This window comes from Emydura macquarii, unplaced genomic scaffold (assembly GCF_026122565.2).
Source record: "Emydura macquarii macquarii isolate MOO-44397 ecotype Brisbane River unplaced genomic scaffold, CSIRO-AGI_Emac_v2 contig_3062, whole genome shotgun sequence".
NCBI lineage: Eukaryota > Metazoa > Chordata > Testudines > Chelidae > Emydura > Emydura macquarii.
The window spans coordinates 1,466,035-1,484,743 of record NW_027133199.1 but is presented as its reverse complement, the minus strand read 5'-3'; the positions used below and the strand labels follow the sequence as shown (position 1 = coordinate 1,484,743).

Sequence of the window (18,709 nt, the reverse complement as noted above, 5' to 3'; positions counted from 1 at the left end):
TGTATACAATTATCAGTTAATTTCTCTATTTGTATCATTCATTCATCCTTGAATTGTTAATACTGTTTCATAGACACATTGTCTTTTGTATAAACTATAGGGCTATAATATTTCTGCAGAATAATTTGTTTCAGTGGGAGTGTTTCTTTACTGTAACATGCTCAGATTAATATCCTCCTATCTGGGACAGGTAAATGCCTCCTCTCTCCTAAGATCATGTTTGCACTTGTGAAACCATGATGTCCAGTTGTTTTACTAGTTCATAATGTTGTTTTACTTGTATGGAGCCCTGTGAAGGGGGGGTTGCTCACCATTGGCGCCGCCTACTTGTCAGGTGGGGGTGTGGCAGTTGTTTTCCTCCTGGGTGTCCCTCTTTCCTACTACTGCCCTGCCTGGTAGTGGTCTGTCCTTCCAGTGATTCTGTCTTCTGGCCAGGCTACATTTTCAAGTCTGTGCTGTGTGGGTATTATAAAGAGCCCAACAATAGAGTAGCCTTCTGGATAAGCAGGAGGCCTCAAGACTCCTCCTCCTGGGTCAAGATCTTATAGCCCAATCCTTTTATCATCTTCCTCCCAATGAGGTTTCTTACATCTGGGTAGCCCACTGGAGCATTCTCTCTCCTTAGGGTTTGGTAGGGGGAGCCTGGGACCACCCTATCCACTGCTCCAATGCAGATCCCAGTGGTAGGCAGCTAAATCCTGCATCTTCAGGTGCTATGTGGCATCCTCTCTGGATCACTTCCTATCAGTTCCCTGTCTTCCCACGAGGTAAAGTGAAAAATAAAAACACAAAGAAAAAGTCTGTAATCTTCAGAGAGTCACAGGTCCCTGCATTGTAGGCTTGACCAGGCGTGTGGCAGCAAGAGCGCCTGTGACACTCCTCCTCAGGAGCTCAGCATGGAGGTCGGCTTACCTCCCTCCTGCCAGTGAGCCATTTTGTTCCCCTTTTTAAGCAGCTATTTAACCCCTTCCTTTCCAGTGTGGGGTTTGTACAACCCATCACAAGCCCCTTCATTATAGAGGGTCCTAAAGGCCTTCACAAACTATATAAAGTACATACAGAATTCCTGAAATGCTACCTCCTTTGTAACAGGGAAGATGGAGCAATCACCGAGCAGACCATATGCTATACAACCATACAGGAATAGAAAATATTGGCAAGGACACAGAGCACTCCTGTTTCTCCTGTAATCTACAGTGTACTCCAAGCATCACTGATTGCAGCCTCCCTTATAGTAAACAATCAAAGCAATGATGGTAAAGATCCATATGAAGTGGAGAGGTCTACATTAAATAGTCAACCAAAATTACCAAAGTTAATTCCTATTTCACCATAGGTAAGGGCTTGTCAGCTGTGCCACTGTAGCATTTTAGTGGAGATGCTCCTATGCCAATGGAAGAGCTTCTTCCCTTGGCGTAGTTAATCCTCCTCCCTGAGAGATGGGAGAAGCTCTCCTGTCAACATAAGCACTGTCTACATGGGGCATTAGGTCAGTATAACAGTTGCTCAGGGGTGTCGATTTTTCACGCTCCTGAGCTATGTAGTTCTACCGATACAGGTTTGTAGTGTAGACCCGCCCTAAAGGTCTGAACAGTTACTTCTTGTACTGCTGTTTGGTAAATGTAAGTACATGCTAGCTTTTAAATGGCAACCAGTGTGTAATGTAAACCCATACAAGAGGAGCAGTAGAGTCCTATTGGCCCCATCCAGAATTATTTCTGATTGCTGGATTAAGGGCCTCATTGTGCTATGTGATCTATAAACACAGAATAAAAGTACAAGCCTAGCCCCAAAGAGCTTGCAGTATAAATTAAAAGAAGATGCAACAGTGGGTGTAATAAACAGTGGAAAGGAGCAGAGAAGGGATAAAATGTGAAAGAACAATAAAAGCAGTTCTTTACATGGGCCAATTATTCACATAACTATATGGTTTTGAGTGAGGGGTTTTGTTCTGTTAACCATAAAATATGTGTAACACAAAAATGAAATAATAAATACTGAAAGTCTCTGCCAACTATCTAGCTGTTTTCATTTGGCAATTTATGGTCAGAAATGTGTCAGGAAGAGGATTTGAAGTAGCCCAGAGTGGTGACTCTGTGGGTTAGTCCAGGAAGGACATTTCATACATGAAGGATGACATAGAAGAAAACACAAAGATGCTTGTGGGAGAAGTTGACCAATGGTGTTAGAGACTGGCTTGGTTTATTCAGAATGTAGATGCTACTTAAAAAAGTAACCAAAAATGGTTGTAGCATAAATATAGTCTTATGTTCTTATGCTCTTATTGTCCAGAGTCTGCCTTCTGTATCCCTTGGTTACCATCCATAGACTGTATTGAAAGTCCTGGAAAGAAATGAAAGGATGATTATTTTGGTTAATTTAGTGTGATGTATATCAGCTGTAAAGACATAAATGTATCCTAATTCAAAAATTTAGTTTATAATTTACATTCCTTTTTCAGTTCTGAACAAGCTTAGTTAAAACTAGTCTATTAATAGTTTCTTGTCTGTTTTCTTGTACATTGAGCCTGACTTTCCTCAATTTTTCCCAGTGTTCATCAGGAGTACCTCTATTGACATCAACTCTTTTACAGCAGTGTGTAAACTAAGGCACAGTATTTGGAGGAATTAAAAATTATCCAGTTGTGTTAAGGCTTTTGTAATTTTTTTTTGGTAGGTTGTCCCAATGAGAACAAAAGTTGTTTAATGTGAGAAGAAGTAAACTTGAAACATTACATAAATACTGAAAACTTTCCCAGTATCTTCACTTGTTGCTTTGTTGAAAATAAGAGAGTTTTCTCTCAGTAGATTTGAAATTTAGTTCTAAAGAAGAGCCCAATAATATATGATTATTGATACTAAGAACTAACTAATTGTAAGAACATTCACATCATCTAATTGATATTTTATGAATCTCTTGAAAATCTGTCCGACCAACCTAACTTAACCATTCCTACCGCATGTAAGGATGGCATTAGAAAGGACCCAGATCAACAGGTGTTGCAGCTTTTGCAACACAGCACCTTAAACTTCAAATTTAGCATGTTCAACAGAGTAGTTTAGTATACATAGCCTTAGTATATGAAATTTCATATCTTCGCTGCATGAGCCCTGCAGAAAAATTTCTGTGCTTTCAGTTCTCCCTGTCACAGAAAAGCAGAATTTCTGAGTGTATTGCCAATGGATTGATTTGGCTGACTAGACATTTGTAGGTGCGTGTATGTGGGCAGACACTCCCATCTCAATAAATGAGAGACAGATTTTGGCCATTAATAGTTTGTGTGAATTTTTTATTTCAGATTTTTAACACATATCTTTAACTTGGCTAATTTCATGTGTGTGTTTTAATTGTGTGAAAAACTAAAAAGTGAAATTTTATTTATTCTAAGAAGAAAGTGTAATCCCCAGAATCATAGCAACCTATGGTGCCTGTATGTGACCGTGGTTTGTTGTTATTTTTAATATCCTGTCACTTTAGCATGATAAGAATTGCTATGGCTAACTTGGCTTCCTTATATGTTGGAGCAGTGGAAGTTTTTATTCATATAAAATTTATTTGTCAATTAAAGAGAAATGTAAATATAGATATCCCCTGTTTATGATTATAATACAATTTCTTAGAGAAGGCTGTTAAATCAAGTTGCCATAACTGCTGCTGAAGGTTACTATTTAATTCATTGCCGTTGAATTTATCATCAGACCAATGCAGTCATTGTCCATTTTCAGAATTACATAAGTGCCTTGAAAATTAAATCACTTACAGGTTCTCTCTCTTTTCGCACACTTGTAATAATAGTTGACGTGGGCCTAGTTTTAGATATGTCTTGATGTTAGATTGCCAAGTACAAAAGATTTAGCAAATAAGTGTAGCTTTTTTCTTCCTTACCTTAAATTGACAATGAATTGGATAAACATGACTTGCTATATATACATACAGAATTGTTTTTCAAAGCAAGTTATATGAATATAAACTGTATAATACTTTAAAAATCTAGAGATGGGCAAACCTAGAGTGTGAGATTTTGTGAATTCCTCATGCTGTTTTGGGGGTTCCCAAAAACTAGTTTGAGTTCCTCCAATCTGTTTTCCAGTAATGGGGAAGCCTGAGATTGTGCTACAGTTTGTTAGGGAAAGGACGACTTCCAAAAGCTAGGCTGTTTATATATAATGGACTATTTATTTCACTATAATTTTTCTCTGCTGTTTATGCTCGCTCACTCTCTCTCTCTCTTTGTGCTCTCATCTTCATTTTTACTCTAGTTTTCTAGAACTCATTTCAACAGGAGGTTGTAGAGGCATAGAATTTAGCAAGATTAAAAAAGGGGTTAAGTATATAACGGATACAGTAAATGCTAAAAAAAAATTCTGAAAAGATATTTAACCTAGTTTTTCGGAGCTTACGCCAATCTCCTACTATTACAGATCAGGATGAGATCTGATGTGGGGACATCTTCCTACTGCCTACGCCTTCTTCTCAAACTGTCTGAGACAGTATGCAGGTCTAGATGGAACGCAGGCCAGATCTAGTGTGGCAACTCCTGTGTTCAGCAAGTTGTTTCTTTCTTTGACCCATCTCTTCTCATTTTCAGTCTACCTTAAGTGGAATGTAACATCATAATTTTGAGTCAAACTTTTGAACTCAGTGTTTAAGTGGATTCAGAAGTAAGCAAAATCAGTTTGACTATGCTTGTTAAAAACTATAATTTTGTTACGCGTTACATGGAATATATATTCTTTTCTAAAGGAACTTTTTATTGCTACACAGCTCAAGTAATATGAGAAATGTGATTTCTTCTTTGTAGTTAATTACAAGTCAGTTGATATATTAAAATATATTACATAAAGACTATAGACTGAATTATAGTGGTTGGGATTAATTTTGAAATCCTTTTCTTACACGGTTTTCCTTTACAAAAGGTCTTTTATACAGATAAAATATGTACAACAATGTTTAAGTTCCCTTTCATCTTTCTTTTTTGTAGTGACCTCAGTGAAAATCAAATTCAAGCAATTCCAAGGAAGGCTTTCCGTGGGGCTGTAGATATTAAAAATCTGTAAGTAGTTTCCTATTGACTTTTATATGTTGATGGTTATATTTTACCTGCGCGTCTTTGTTTTATTAGATGTTTTTCTCTATTGTAGCAGCTGTTGAGAGTCTTTTCCTGAAAGACAAGGGCTTTATTGTTGTTTTAGCAAAAGTACTTTAATACATTTTGAACATCCTAGAATTGTCCTTCACCAAATGCAAGAGGTTAAAAAGGAATTAAAGACAACAAAACAGTATATTCCTCTGCTTATGGTAAGATGGATTTAATATCTGGTCTTCCAGCCTCTTTCATGTTTTACTGGAGAAGCAAAATATAAGCTATTTTTTCTGATCAGAGTAGATAACTATGTCTTGTTAAAAATTCATTTTGTTTGGGGTCTAGAGGGCTGCCTTTTGTTTAAACTTGTAAAAGAGAGACACCGAGATCATTGTTTTTAACCAATCCACTAGAAATACATTTCTATTTTTTATGTGATTATTTCTCTCACAGTTTTCTTTCATGGTAAAACAAGTTCTTTGTATCGGATTGGTGACCATCTTTCTTGAGATGTGTTAACCCCATAACTCATGTGCAAATTTTCAAGGCTCCTAAATGTGGAATTTTGTCAGGTCTAAGACAACAAATTGATGAGTTTTGCATTTGCCAGTTGAGTGAATAAATTGCATTTCATTTTACTACACACAGCAACAGTAAAGCAGGACTTTTCAATGTCCTCTTGTGGCTTCCCCTCTGGACACAATTTTCTTCATTTGTTCGTCTGCCTGTAACAGAGACAATTGCAACAAGCAGTTTTTGAGAAGAAATTTTGTTCAGATTAAATGGGGTTGGGGGGAAGGCTGAAATGCAAAGCAAATAATATGCAGAACACCGCATAGCTTGTAATGAGATCACCTGGGATGTGGAAGGGAAACAAGTGTGTATGCTAATCTAGAGCTTTCTGCATCAGGTACCAGGCTAGCAAATTACAGTGGCCTATCATTCCCCACATTCTTCAGTGTGCTTAGATGGGTAGATGAATGTCGCTAAGGGAGAATATTAACATTTATAGGTATGGGAGGCAAATGAAATTTGTAAAGTGATTTCTGTACTCCTCAAACTACTTTCATTCAGTTGAAAATGAGCTCTATCATTGAGTCCTGTAAAGCTACTGGAAAGTATAAAGCAGAGAATTGGGCCTATTCATTATGATTCTTGACTAATGTGTTTTTATATTTAAAAATATTCATGTTGAAGTTTCACTCTGCAGTAAAAACTGAGATTAATTCTGAGGGAAACCAAAAACCAACGCCTTATATAAATATTGCCCATGGTATTTCTGTTTTGGTTTTGGTTTTCATTTTTGGCATTTTGGAGCTGCCAAACTGATCTCATTGCTATTTCAAATCTCAGGAATTTTTTTACTACCACTAGAGGGTAATATTTTTCTGAATGATCCTTTGCATCAGAAAATTGATATGGCTCTAAAAAGAACTTTGAATAGTATTGAGTCTGAGAGCATCAGTGGGGTTTTTTTTTTTATGTGGGAGTGAAAAGTCAGAAGTATTTAGTCCATTGTAATTTAGACTCCAGTTTCCTGCATGACACAGCACAGGATTACCTCTGGGATTTAACAAATGTAGATTGTGTATTCTAATGTGGTAGCCTGCAGAGCAGTTTGCCTAAACTCTGATATTCAAATCACTGATAATTATTCTCTACAGACCAATAGTGATAATGTTTAAAGCCTTTCCCCTTTTGGGGATAATCCAGGAAAAGCTATCCTAACAATACCCATATCAATAAGCCCAAATCCTCTTTGTGGCACCAAAATTTTGAATATCAGAGTGAATACCACAGATTCCCTCCTTTTCTTGTGGTCCAAGGAAGAATCTGTTCTCAGATCTTTGTCCCTAGTAGAACAAAAGAAAGTATCAAAAAGTTTTCCACAGAAATACCTATCCAGCTTCTGACTAGCTAGAACCAGAATCTCTTTGCCATCTCCTAGTGAAATGTTTATCATTGGGTTGAGTGGTCTGTATGTAATTTGTGATGAGAGATGAGTGCTAGCATTTGCAAAATTAAATCTTGTATCAAGAAAATGGACACCCTCCACACCTCTCCTGAGACTGGAGAAAGAACGGCAGAGTTTAAAACCACAGTGTCCTATCCATAGAAGCAATATCTGTCAAGAACCAGATAGATAGCAAACTCTATGTTCTGTCTGATTGTCCAAGAGAAGTCAGGAAACAGTCAACCAATAGTGGGTTTAGAAAGATTGAACCAATTTGCAAACAAAAGTAATTACAAAATAGAGTGGTTAAAATCTATTCTCCATCCATAAATTCGGGGTGATCATCTAGTATACAACCATCAAAGTACTTACATCGCCTCATTAAGGATTGTTATCACCAGTATTTAAGGTTTGTTGATTGTTCTAATCTCTAATCTAAGGTTTGTTCTAATCCCAGCATTTCTGATATGGTACTCTGACCTTTAGGAATCTTCACCAAAATTATAGTGGTGATAGCAGAGATAAGGAATAAAGAAAAGGTAGGAATCTGATATTGGGACAATTTGCTAATCCAAACTCCATCATATATAGAATTAATCTTATCTAGAGTTATTTTAGTTTATCTTAAACCTATAGTTGATGTCCATCAAGCGCACTAGCACGTTAGTCAGGAGTCAAGAGATAGAACAGCTTGGCAATTCATTTCAGTGCAATCAGATAATCGCCTTCCAATCTGCAGTGAGTGAGCAAAATAAAAGTTTAATCAGCTAAATGAGATTACTTCCTCAAAGAAGAATGCTATCTTTCTTGGGTCTTTCTGGTTTCTTGCCTAGAAGTTAACACCTGTGTAGAGTACACTCCCTCTTGCTGTTTCTATAATGAAGGTGTTTAGTTTCCATAGAACTTGGACAAAATCATTCTTACCAGGACAATCTAAAGCTTTCTTTAATAATATGCATGAGATATCACCATTTTCAGTGGATTTAAGAGAGCCAGAAGTGGTATTATGACAGATGTCAATCTCTTGGGATAGCTAGTCCACCTACATCACCAACTCATATATTAAATCTGACCAGGCCACAGTTGTGTGTTCACTTAAACATCTTTAAAAAAAGAGCAGTGTAGGAGGCTCAGAACGGGTTTTGTTGGACTCTGAAACATATGATGCTCTTGGGGACAATTCAGCAGTGCAACGGTGGAGACTATTAAAATGTCAACATTTACTAACATTTACCACAATTATGATTGATCTCTCCTGTCCTAAGTGGAGGGGGAAATGGTGATCGTCTTGGATAATACTGGATGGTAACTCTTGGTAAATATTGACTTTTTAATGGCATCCACTGCTTTGCTAATAAAGTAACAAGGTGCACCCAGAGTCAGTCCATAAAGAAGGAACCATTGAAAGTCCTATGCTGGGCTCCAAAAAATATTCACATAAGTATATCTTCCCTGTCTGGCAAAACTCTCCTAACAACTGATGATTTCAGTAGACATATTCTATCCAGAGATTGGTTGTTACATACAATTTGCTCAGCATGACACAAGCAGTGACAGATGCCAGGGACAGCTCGGTTTGCATCAAAATCAGTCACTGATTCCTTGGGACTTTTCTTCAGTGGTGTTGCTGAGCCAAGTTATCTGAAAGGCAAAGTATGATTGGGCATAGTTTATATGGGTTTTCCCAAACTGACCTCCCAGTACCTGGTATGGCAGCAATTTAAATGTCAGGGAAGAGTGTGCTACTTCTCCCTCAAAGCCTGGATTTTCCTCTTCAGGAGCACTGCCTTCACCCACATGAAGAACACCTCTCTCAATATTGTTGCTCTTAGCTACAATCTTTGATGCTGTGCTTCAGTTTAGGTGATCCACACTATCAAGCCACCATATCTGGATCAAACAGTTGAAAGCTGAGAAAGTTTGGGTTCTCTATTGAGAACCATCAGTGTACTTTAACCTCTAAATCTTCCCTCTTTAACATACTTATTTTTCAGAAAGGATTAAGAAAATTCTTAATACTGTTAAGTCATCTTCTGCCTTTGTGATTGAGGTAAGATCCAGGATAGTCTAGGTTCCTATATAGCAATCATCACTGTAGAATCTGAGTACCTCACATTTATTAATGAAATTTTCCTCACTAAGCCAATGAAGTAGAAAGTAGAAAAGTATTATCCCCATTTTACAAATGGGGGAACTTAGGTACAAAATGATTAAGTGACTGTGTACCCAAAATGACATAGGAATTCTGTGGTAGAGGTAAGAACTGAACTTAGACTTTCTGAGTCCTAGGTTAATGCCTTCACCGCAAGGCCATCCCTCTTTATTTTGTGTGACCCTACTCTCTGTTAGTGCAGTTTTTAAAGGCAGCCACCTTAATTCACCCTCATGTCTGCAGTATTTCTCCACTAAAAGACTTAAACTCATATTTCCAGCTCTCTCTGAACTTCCTTTTTCAGTCCCTTGCTGCTATTTCCTGTGTTTCTTGCCTTTTTCTTAGTAGCGTTTTCTTGTGCTCCTTTTCTGAAGCCCTCCTTACCTAGTTATTCTTCAGGACAAAGTTACATTGAGTAGTGGAGACTAGTGACATATGAAAGTGGGTAGGCCTACACACAGAAGTCCAAGCCTGTTAAAAACAGCAGATAAAGGTAGTAAAACAAAGTTTAAAAAGCTTATTCTGCTTGTCCCGTGGGATACTACAGAATTGAAGACGTTTCTAGTGACACCCTTTTGCTGGCACATCCTACTAGCTGATTATTTCAAGAACCAAGGAAGTCCTGAACTTTTTTGCCTCTGCTGCAAATTATATAGCTGCCTTCCATCTCTTCTTCTATATAATTTGGTATTTTATAATTACGTGTTGACTATACTGACCCCATCTGGTCTGAAATGGCATGTGAAGGGGGCCAAAATAAAAAGTCTATGTGCTAGTTGTTTCTGTTGGGGAGTATGCCATTCAGAATCACCCCTTTGTGGAATAATCTCAGTGTATTATATGTGTCTTGATCTAGGCTCATATGCCACTTTTTGAAGGAGCAGAATACTAACAAATGGAAAAAAAAATCCTGTTTACTGATTAATTACTACTGCTACCTGTGCAAATGAAGGAAGAACTGAAACTTATTCATTCTAAATTAGCATATTGAGCAGATTAAACATCTGCATTTCTTAAAGTGTGAATGCCTTTAGTTAAGACTGTTGGTTTGAATCAAATTGTTTTAGCTAGAGACACACTTCATTGGGGTTTTCTTAGAGGATGAGAAGGAAAGACCAAAGTTGTTCATTAAACTATATGGTGTGTAGTTGGGTATAGTAAATGCTAATTTTATGTTATGATAAAACACATGGTTCTCAGTCATTTTGATACTTGTCCCCCAGTTGCCATCCTAGGAGCCTCATCCCATCTAGTTGGGACCTCCTTTTCATTTAGCATTGTGGGAAGGGGCACGTGGTCAGCAATCCCTGCTTTAGAACAATAAAGAAAGGGATGTTGGTGTGCTCCTGGTCTGGGAAATAAACCAGTATAATGAAGATGGACACTCTCTCACTATAGGTAATGCCAGTGTCCCCTTCAACAGAAATATACAGCACAAATACCAATAGGGAAAAAATCAATTTCCGTGAGGTTGTATGAAATAAATGTATTTCTGGTAACATGTAGGAAAATCTTTTGACATCTGCTGGCATATCTACCAGTCTGTTCTCACTTTACAATTCACTCAATTTACCAATATAAAAAGTCTATGGGAGCAATATGTGTAGAATGAAGGGAGAATGGGTAAAATTTTCAAAAACCTCCTAAGTGACTCCTAATCCTTATCTACACATGGAGTTATTCCACAATAGCATTCCAGAATAACTTTAAGTGAAAACTCTTATTCTGGAATAAGAGTACCCTTTTCCAAATTATCTTACTCTCCTTTGGAACTGGATTAAGCTGCATCAGAAAAAGGCACTAGTATTCCAGAATAAAGGTTTTCATATCTAGAATTATTCCAGAATTGCTATTATGTTTTAAATTAACACCCCACTTTATCATGCCAAAGCAACCTAATATATTTCTTTGACAGGGTTCCTGGCCTGATGAACAGGAGAGAAGCTGTAGACATGATTTTGACTGGTTCCCTCAGGGTGCATCCTGAAACTGTGGAACTGCTGTTTCTCCTTAACTCTCCAGCCTGGGATGTCTGTCAAAGTGCCTTACTCTTGACAAGTAGCAAATCCCTCTAGGCACTGTTATATCACCTAGCATAACAGCATGTGGAGACCCACACCCCCATTAGATTGCGTAAATGTTTACTTGGGTTGCCTCTCACGCTGATGCTGTTAGCAAGTTTACAAATCTCTGGCAGGTATTGTACTTACTCAGATATGCACAGGCAGGGACACCCCAACTGAGTTACAAGAATGCTTTCCCCAGCTACTCATGAACCAATAATAGAGAGGCTCCAGCCAGTTCCTCCCAGGTCCTCAATCTTGTAACCCAGATCTGTACCATCTTGTACTGGTCAGTAGGCCTGGTCAGTGTAAGTTCATTCTTCAGTTCGCCACTTCAAAGGAAAATAGACATGCACCAACCTTTGTAACCTAAGCAGATTTCCCAATCACTTCAACCCAAACACACTGTTTTAGGTAAAATAGAAAACAGATTTATTAACTACAGAAAGATAGATTGTAAGTGATTATAAGTGGTAGGTATAAAAATCAGATTTGGTTACTTAAGAAGCAAAAGTAAATTCACAGTCTAAGTTCTACAAATTAAACAGGATGTAAATCAAGCAGTGTCTCACCCTAACAGATGGTACAAATATGTCTGTTCCTCAGTACACAGGCTGGAACTCTCCTCCAGCCAGTCACTTCCCCTCTTTTATAGCTTCTTCCAGCCTTGCTGGAAAGATCTGTGACTATGATGTGAGGGGCCCCTGCCATTGGTAAAGCAGTGTCCATTGTCTATGTGCTCTCTTTGTGAAGTCTTCATTGTAAACAGTTCCCAAGATAATGAATTCTTTCCTAGTTGGGTGTTGGTGAGCCATTAACGCTATCTAGCTACTCCATTGTTGTACCTGAAATGCTGGTTGTGGGTATTTCCAACCACACAACGTTTCAGTAACACATAGCAAAACTTCATAACTTCACATACAATGATAGCATGTACAATCCAAGATATTAATGTTCAACAGATCAAATATTTTGAAATGATACCTCACAAGGCATACTTTGTACAAAACATACAATTAACAATTGTTTGACAGTGGTTAATATAAGCTTCCAGGGTGCTACTTTGAGACATAGAGTGCCACAATGATGTACCTTGATTTACTGAGACTTTTGATGCAGTCCCACATAACATTCTCATAAGCAAACAGGAAATGTGATCTAGATGAAATTACTTTAAGATCAGAGAACAACTGACTGAGAAACTACTCAGAGTATTTATCAATGGTTCAGTATCAAACTGTGAGGATGTATCTAGTTGGGTTTCACAAGTATCTGTCCTGGGTCTGATACTATTCAACATTTTCATTAATGACTTGGATAATGAATTGGAGAAAGTGCCTATAAGATTTGGGGATGGCACCAAGCTGGGAGGAGTTGCAAGAACTTTGGAAGACGGATAATAATTCAAAATGACCTTGAAAAATTGGAGAATTGGTCTGAAATCAACAAAATGAAATTCAGTAAAGGCAAGTGCAAAGTACTACACTTAGGAAGGAAAAATCAAATGCACAACTACAAAATGGGGCATAGCTGACTAGGCACTAGTACTGCTGAAAAGATCTGGGGTTTATAGAGGATCACAAACTGAATATGAGTCAACAATGTGATGCAATTGTAAAAAAGGTTAATATCATTCTCAATGGTATTATTTATAGAAATGTCACAAGTGAGACATGGGTGGTAATTGTCCCACTGTACTCGGTCCTGGTGAGGTTTCAGGTGGAGTGTTGTATCCAGTTCTAGGTGCCACATTTTAGAAAAGATGTGTACAAATTGAAGAGTCCATTGGAGAGCTATAAAATTGATAAAAGGTTTAGAAAACCTGACTTATGAGGAAAGTTTAAAAAACTTATCTAGTCTTGAGAAGAGAAGACTGAAGGAGGACCTGATAAGTATTCAAATATGTTAAGGGATGTTATAAAGAAGACGGTGATCAATTATATTCCATGTCCATTGAAGGTAGGACAAGAAGTAATGGGCTTAATCTTCAGCAAGGGACATTTAGGTTAGGTATTAGGACAAGCTTTCTAACTATAGGAATAGTTAAGTCCTAGATTAGGCTTCCAAAATAGGTTGTAGAATCCTTGCCACTGGAGGTTTTTAGGAACAGGTTAAACAAACATGTCAGAGATGGGCTAAGTATACTTGTTCCTGCCTCGTTGTGGGGGATGGACTAGATGACCTCTCGAGGTTCCTTCCCGACCAACATTTCTATGATTCTGTGATTTTTCACGTGCAGACAAGATCTAAGTCCCATTTAAAAAACGTATTTAGCAGAGTTTTTAAAAGTCTTACTGAAAGGCAAATGAGTGCCTAAATCATTTTTGAAAATCTGACTTAGAATTCTGAGTTACATAGGCACTTCTGAAATTTTTACCCAATATACCCTTTTCATTGAATGTAAATCCTAATAAAGTGTATACTGACTGAAAAGGGCAGGTATAGGGAAACATTAATGAAGTAAGAATACAGCATTAAAGGCACCTAACCAAATTCACCTCTGGTGTAAGTAGGCAAATCTCCAGTGAAGTTGTGCCCACATATGCCCATAGTGAGTTTGGTCAGCCATATTTAAATTAACTTTTGTTTCAAGTCAATTCAGGTATCATCATGTTGTGGCTAGCATAGAGGACAACTTGCCTTCTGTTCTAGGAAGGTCAGAGACTTTATGGTCTTTTGGTAGACAATTGTTCATTTTGACATTTTAAATAAGAGATCATTTGAATTCAGTGAGCTGAATATTGCTATTATTACTACTTTGATTACTGGTTACCTTCCTGAAAAATGGCCTGCTGGAACATCTACACTACTAAAAGTAATTCTGCAGAAGCTTTTACTGATGATTCTTCATAACTTCACTTCATCAGCACAGATATAGGACTTTGTATGAAACAATATTTCTCAGGATTTTATACTGCTGCCTATCACTGTAGTATCTGAGCACAGATGGTGAAATGAAATCCAAAACCAGGTGAAACTCACCTGGGTTTTTTGTTTTGTTACAAATATGTAACTCAGAGCAGATTTGTGAACCTAGGCTGAATTTCAGACACACTGAAAGGATTTATGGTTCTGACCCTCACTATGGCAAAACTCTGTGCTTTGAACCTCAATTTTAAACAAAGCTCACTGGATGTGAACTCACCCAAGTCACTCTTACCCTCCCAGTTGTTTTGTTTGGCACTTTTAGTCAGTGGGTAGCTGGGGTAGAGCAGGACTTCTGAGAATAATTAAACAAGTTATTTTATCTGAATGACACTAAATATGAGGCAAATAGGTGACATCTATGTTACTGCACTGATGTGCAGTTTCATGTTATATAGTCCTAATGTAAGTGCCAACCTTTTTTCCACCAAAAAATGTTTAATGACCTCCTTTGCTGAGCAGAGTAAAAATAACTGGACTTACCCTAATAAAAAATGGGCTGGGAGACTTATCTTCCCTGGAAAAATACTGAAAAATGATATGTTTAGAAAACATGTTTTTAAGTTCCAGAGGGGTAGCCGTGTTAGTCTGTATACAGCAAAAACAAGAGTCCAGTAGCACCTTAAAGACTAACAAATTTCTGCTGGCATAAGTTTTCGTGGGCATGAATCTGACGAAGTGGGTTGCAGCCCATGAAAGCTTATGCCCGCAGAAATTTGTTAGTTTTTAAGGTGCTACAGGATTCTCGTTGTTTGTTTTTAAGTGCACAGAGAGACTTAATATTTCTTTTTAGATAGGCTCTCGCTTACCAACCGGGAAATGGGTCTCCATTCTTGAATGCACAAATGTTTTTGATCAAAGCAGACCTTAGCAAATCAGATATCAAGGATGCTCAAGTTTGGTTTTTACCATCTTAAAAATGTCATCTGTCTGCAGCCTTGTCTGTCATATAAGTCTGAAAAATATTATGCTACCTTTTTGTGGTATTGGGCTGGCTTATTGCATTGTGTTGTATTATGAATTACCAGAAAAACTGTTTTGTCATCTGCAGCAAATGTAGAATCAGGTTGCTTTATTATTATTGGGAGTAGACAGAAGAAATTTAGTACTCTGCCTCATCCACTACATTGTCCAAGAACTGTGCTAAAGGTTTTGTATGTCTGTTTGTTTCTGTGGTCTATGGGGTCCTCCTACATCATGATTTTAGGGAAAGCCTGAGCTGACTGAGGTCCTTTTGAACCGAGTTAGAACATTTTATTTATGATGGCCTTAGATTTTATTTTATTTTTTTATCTGAATTTTATTGCAATGTAACGTAAAGTACGGAGAATGTTCTTATTTCCTAAGGCCCAGATTTTTAAAGGTATTTCAGATGTTGCTTTGCTGTCCTCAGCATTAGGAGATTTAGGAGCTCAAATCTCATTAAAAGTCAGTCTCTTAGGTCTAAGGTGCCGTAGGTCTAAGGCCTAAGTGCCTTAGTTACTTTTGAAAATGATTTAGGCCCCTGAGTCACTTAGGCCTTCCAGTGCTGAACAGATCAAGGTCTAAAACATCTTTAAAAATCTGGGCCTAAGTCCCTACAGTATGCTTTGTATGTGCAGTACAGTTCCTGCCCCAAGGAGATCACATACTAAGACAGACAGACATAAGACAGGACAAGATAGGAGACCCAGAAGAAAGCATTGCCACAGCTGGCTTTACATTTTTCTGTTTGTTTGCCTCATGGAAGACATGGGTGTTTTTTTAAAGGATTTATATGAGGAAAGGCAGGGGAGCTGGTGCACTGGGATTGGCGGCATAGAACAGAGCACTGAGATAAGATTAAGCAAAGGGAATAAAGGAGACATGAAAGGTTAACTAAGAATAAAATTATGATTATGAGTCTCTGCTAAATGAATGAAAGGAAAGTGATTAAATGTTTGTCACTTTTTTGCAAGTGTAGATTTTTTTTAATGTATAAGTGTCTTTTTTATAGTCCACTAGATCTGCACATGGCACTGTGACAGGGCTCCCTTCGCTACCCTTTTGGACCACCACACGCTGGCTGGATCCAGTTTTATAAGTATCAGTGTGTTATTTATTAGGCTCCCTCCACTAGTTCATCAGTACAGCCTTGTGCAGCAACATACAAGTGGACATAAACGTCCCCCTTAGCCCACTCTCTGGGAAGCAAGAGGGGAAGGTCTCCTCATACTATGTCTCCTGGCCTCCTACCAGTCCTCCTCCCCAGCATATCCTTCCTCTCCTTTAACAGTTCCCAGATGATGGGTAAATTGTTCTTATTAGCTCATCAGCCTCCTGACTAATTTAAACCATTGAGCACCCATCTCGCAGTTAAGCCTGCTTCAGGGTGGAATAGTTAGTACTTTAGTGATGAAAGTGCTGGTCATCTCTACGTTCCTAGCACTCTGTCACAGGTACTCATCAAAGGCATTAAAAACAGATATTAATTTAATCATATCATGGACCAAAGCAGTTGTGTTCTTTCCAGGATATTTGTTGATAACTAGTTTATCATTTAATGGGAATTGCTCCACGGACAAAAGTCTTTTAATTGATATTTAAACACATCACACCCAAAAGAAATATTCCTGGGAGAGATCTATTGAATGATGATGTCACGTGCCAAAATAGCTATTTGTGCATTTGCCAAAAAATTACACACTTGCCATGAGACTGTCATCCAGTTTTGTCACTTGATATAAAGTCACATTGATGACATAATTTACCTGTTTCATAACTTGTGGGTTGCATAGTCAGTCACTGAATAAAACTTCCTAAAGTTATTTTGGCTTGCTGCTTCACTGCCCTCTGGCCAGACAAAGACATCAAAATCCACGATACCACAACAAGAGGGATGATGGGTCATTGCCTAGGAATGGCCATTCAAAGCACTTATTAGCTCTAAGAAGAATGTTGAGATAACTGTTGATCCAACCAAGTGGAGCTTTATCAAATGGTAACAAGTGGAGGTAACAGTATGGTAACAGTATGGACATCCTTTGCTCTAAGAGTAAAGTGCATAACCAGTTGTACAGTGTGGCACCCTCTTCTTCTCTACAAATCTGGAAACGCTAAGTCTTACCAAATTCAGTCATTCACAGAGTGATGTGGGCTTGGTGAAGCAATAGGATAATGGGTTGCCACAGCACATCCCGCATCATTAAGGAATTATGTTGATCAATACTGTGAATGCCTTGTGAAACCTCAATCTATCATCCTATTTTGCATGTCTACAGACATGTTTTTAGACTTTCTATTGAGAATTTGGTAAGATTTGCAAGTTCCACCACAGACATACTTTGGGCTAATAGAAAGCTGATGGAAGACCAAAAGCTGGTAAATTAGCCTTGTGGTGGACACAGAAGGGATTTTTTGGACATAAAATAATTTAGTGTGGTGATACTCACAATCACACTTGGTTTGGAATTTCAATAGCTTTCTACTGGATTTAACATATAAAAACTTTGCAAAATTACTGCACTTGTTTTATGGAGAATATACATAACAAGAGCAAATGGATATAAACTAGCTTAAACAAGTTTAGTCTCGAAATTAGACAAAGATTTCTAACCATCAGAGGAATGAAGCTCTGGAACAGCCTTCAAGAGGAGCAATGGGGGCAAAAAACCTAACTGGCTTCAAGATTGAGCTTGATAAGTTTATGGAGGGGATGGTATGATGGGACTGCCCACGATGGCATGTGGCCAATTGACGACTGCCAGTAGCAAAAGTCCCCAACTGCTGGAGTTGGGACACTAGATGGGGAGGGCTCTGAGTTACTACAGAAAGTTCTTTTCCAGGTTTCTGCCTGGAGGGTCTTGCCCACATGATCGCCATATTTGGGGTTGAGAAGGAGTTTTCTCCTGGATCAGATTGGCAAAAACCCTGGAGGTTTTTCGACTTCCTCTGCAGCATGGAGCATGGATCACTTGCAGATTTAAACTAGTAAATGGTGAATGGTGAAACGAGTAAATGGTGTAACTTGAAATCTTTAAACCATTATTTCAGCAACTCAGCCAGAGGTCAGAGGTGAGCGAGGTTCTGTGGCCTGCAATATGCAGGAGGTCAGACTAGATGATCACAATGGTCTCTTCTGATCTGAAAGTCTGAGAGTCTATGAACATGCTGTATATTGTTCTTTTTATTTATGAAGTGCATCAGTAGAAGGTACTATAATAGGTATCTCTCAAACTGTGTGTTTCACCACTGCTCAGGGCTAAAATATCTCACCAATTATCAGTATACATATATCACTACTGTTAATTGTTACTTGTAAATACCAGGTCAGTAGTTATAATCTCATATGGATAGATGACTAGAATATTCTACCGTCTAAATCCCATGTGGCCAGATCGCTCACCAATGTGAGTAAGAGTTCATAGTCTGGTCCATAACATATATACTATCTGTCTCCTATGACCATAGTATCTGAGTGACCCACAATATTTAGTGTATTTATCTTCTCAACAACCCTATGAGGTAGGACAGCACCATTTACCTCCATTTTATACATGAGGAACTGATACACA

At 38.1% G+C, this 18,709-nt stretch overlaps 1 protein-coding gene across 2 annotated transcripts in view; it reads left to right on the top strand.

The window, feature by feature from the left end:
* Window positions 1–18,709, top strand: part of SLIT2 (slit guidance ligand 2) — a 370,853-nt gene that overhangs the window by 211,225 nt on the left and 140,919 nt on the right. For both annotated transcript variants that reach the window (XM_067530343.1, XM_067530344.1), the window contains exon 5: window positions 4,982–5,053. In XM_067530343.1, the coding sequence (XP_067386444.1) occupies window positions 4,982–5,053 (72 nt within the window). The remainder of the gene's footprint in view (window positions 1–4,981; window positions 5,054–18,709) is intronic.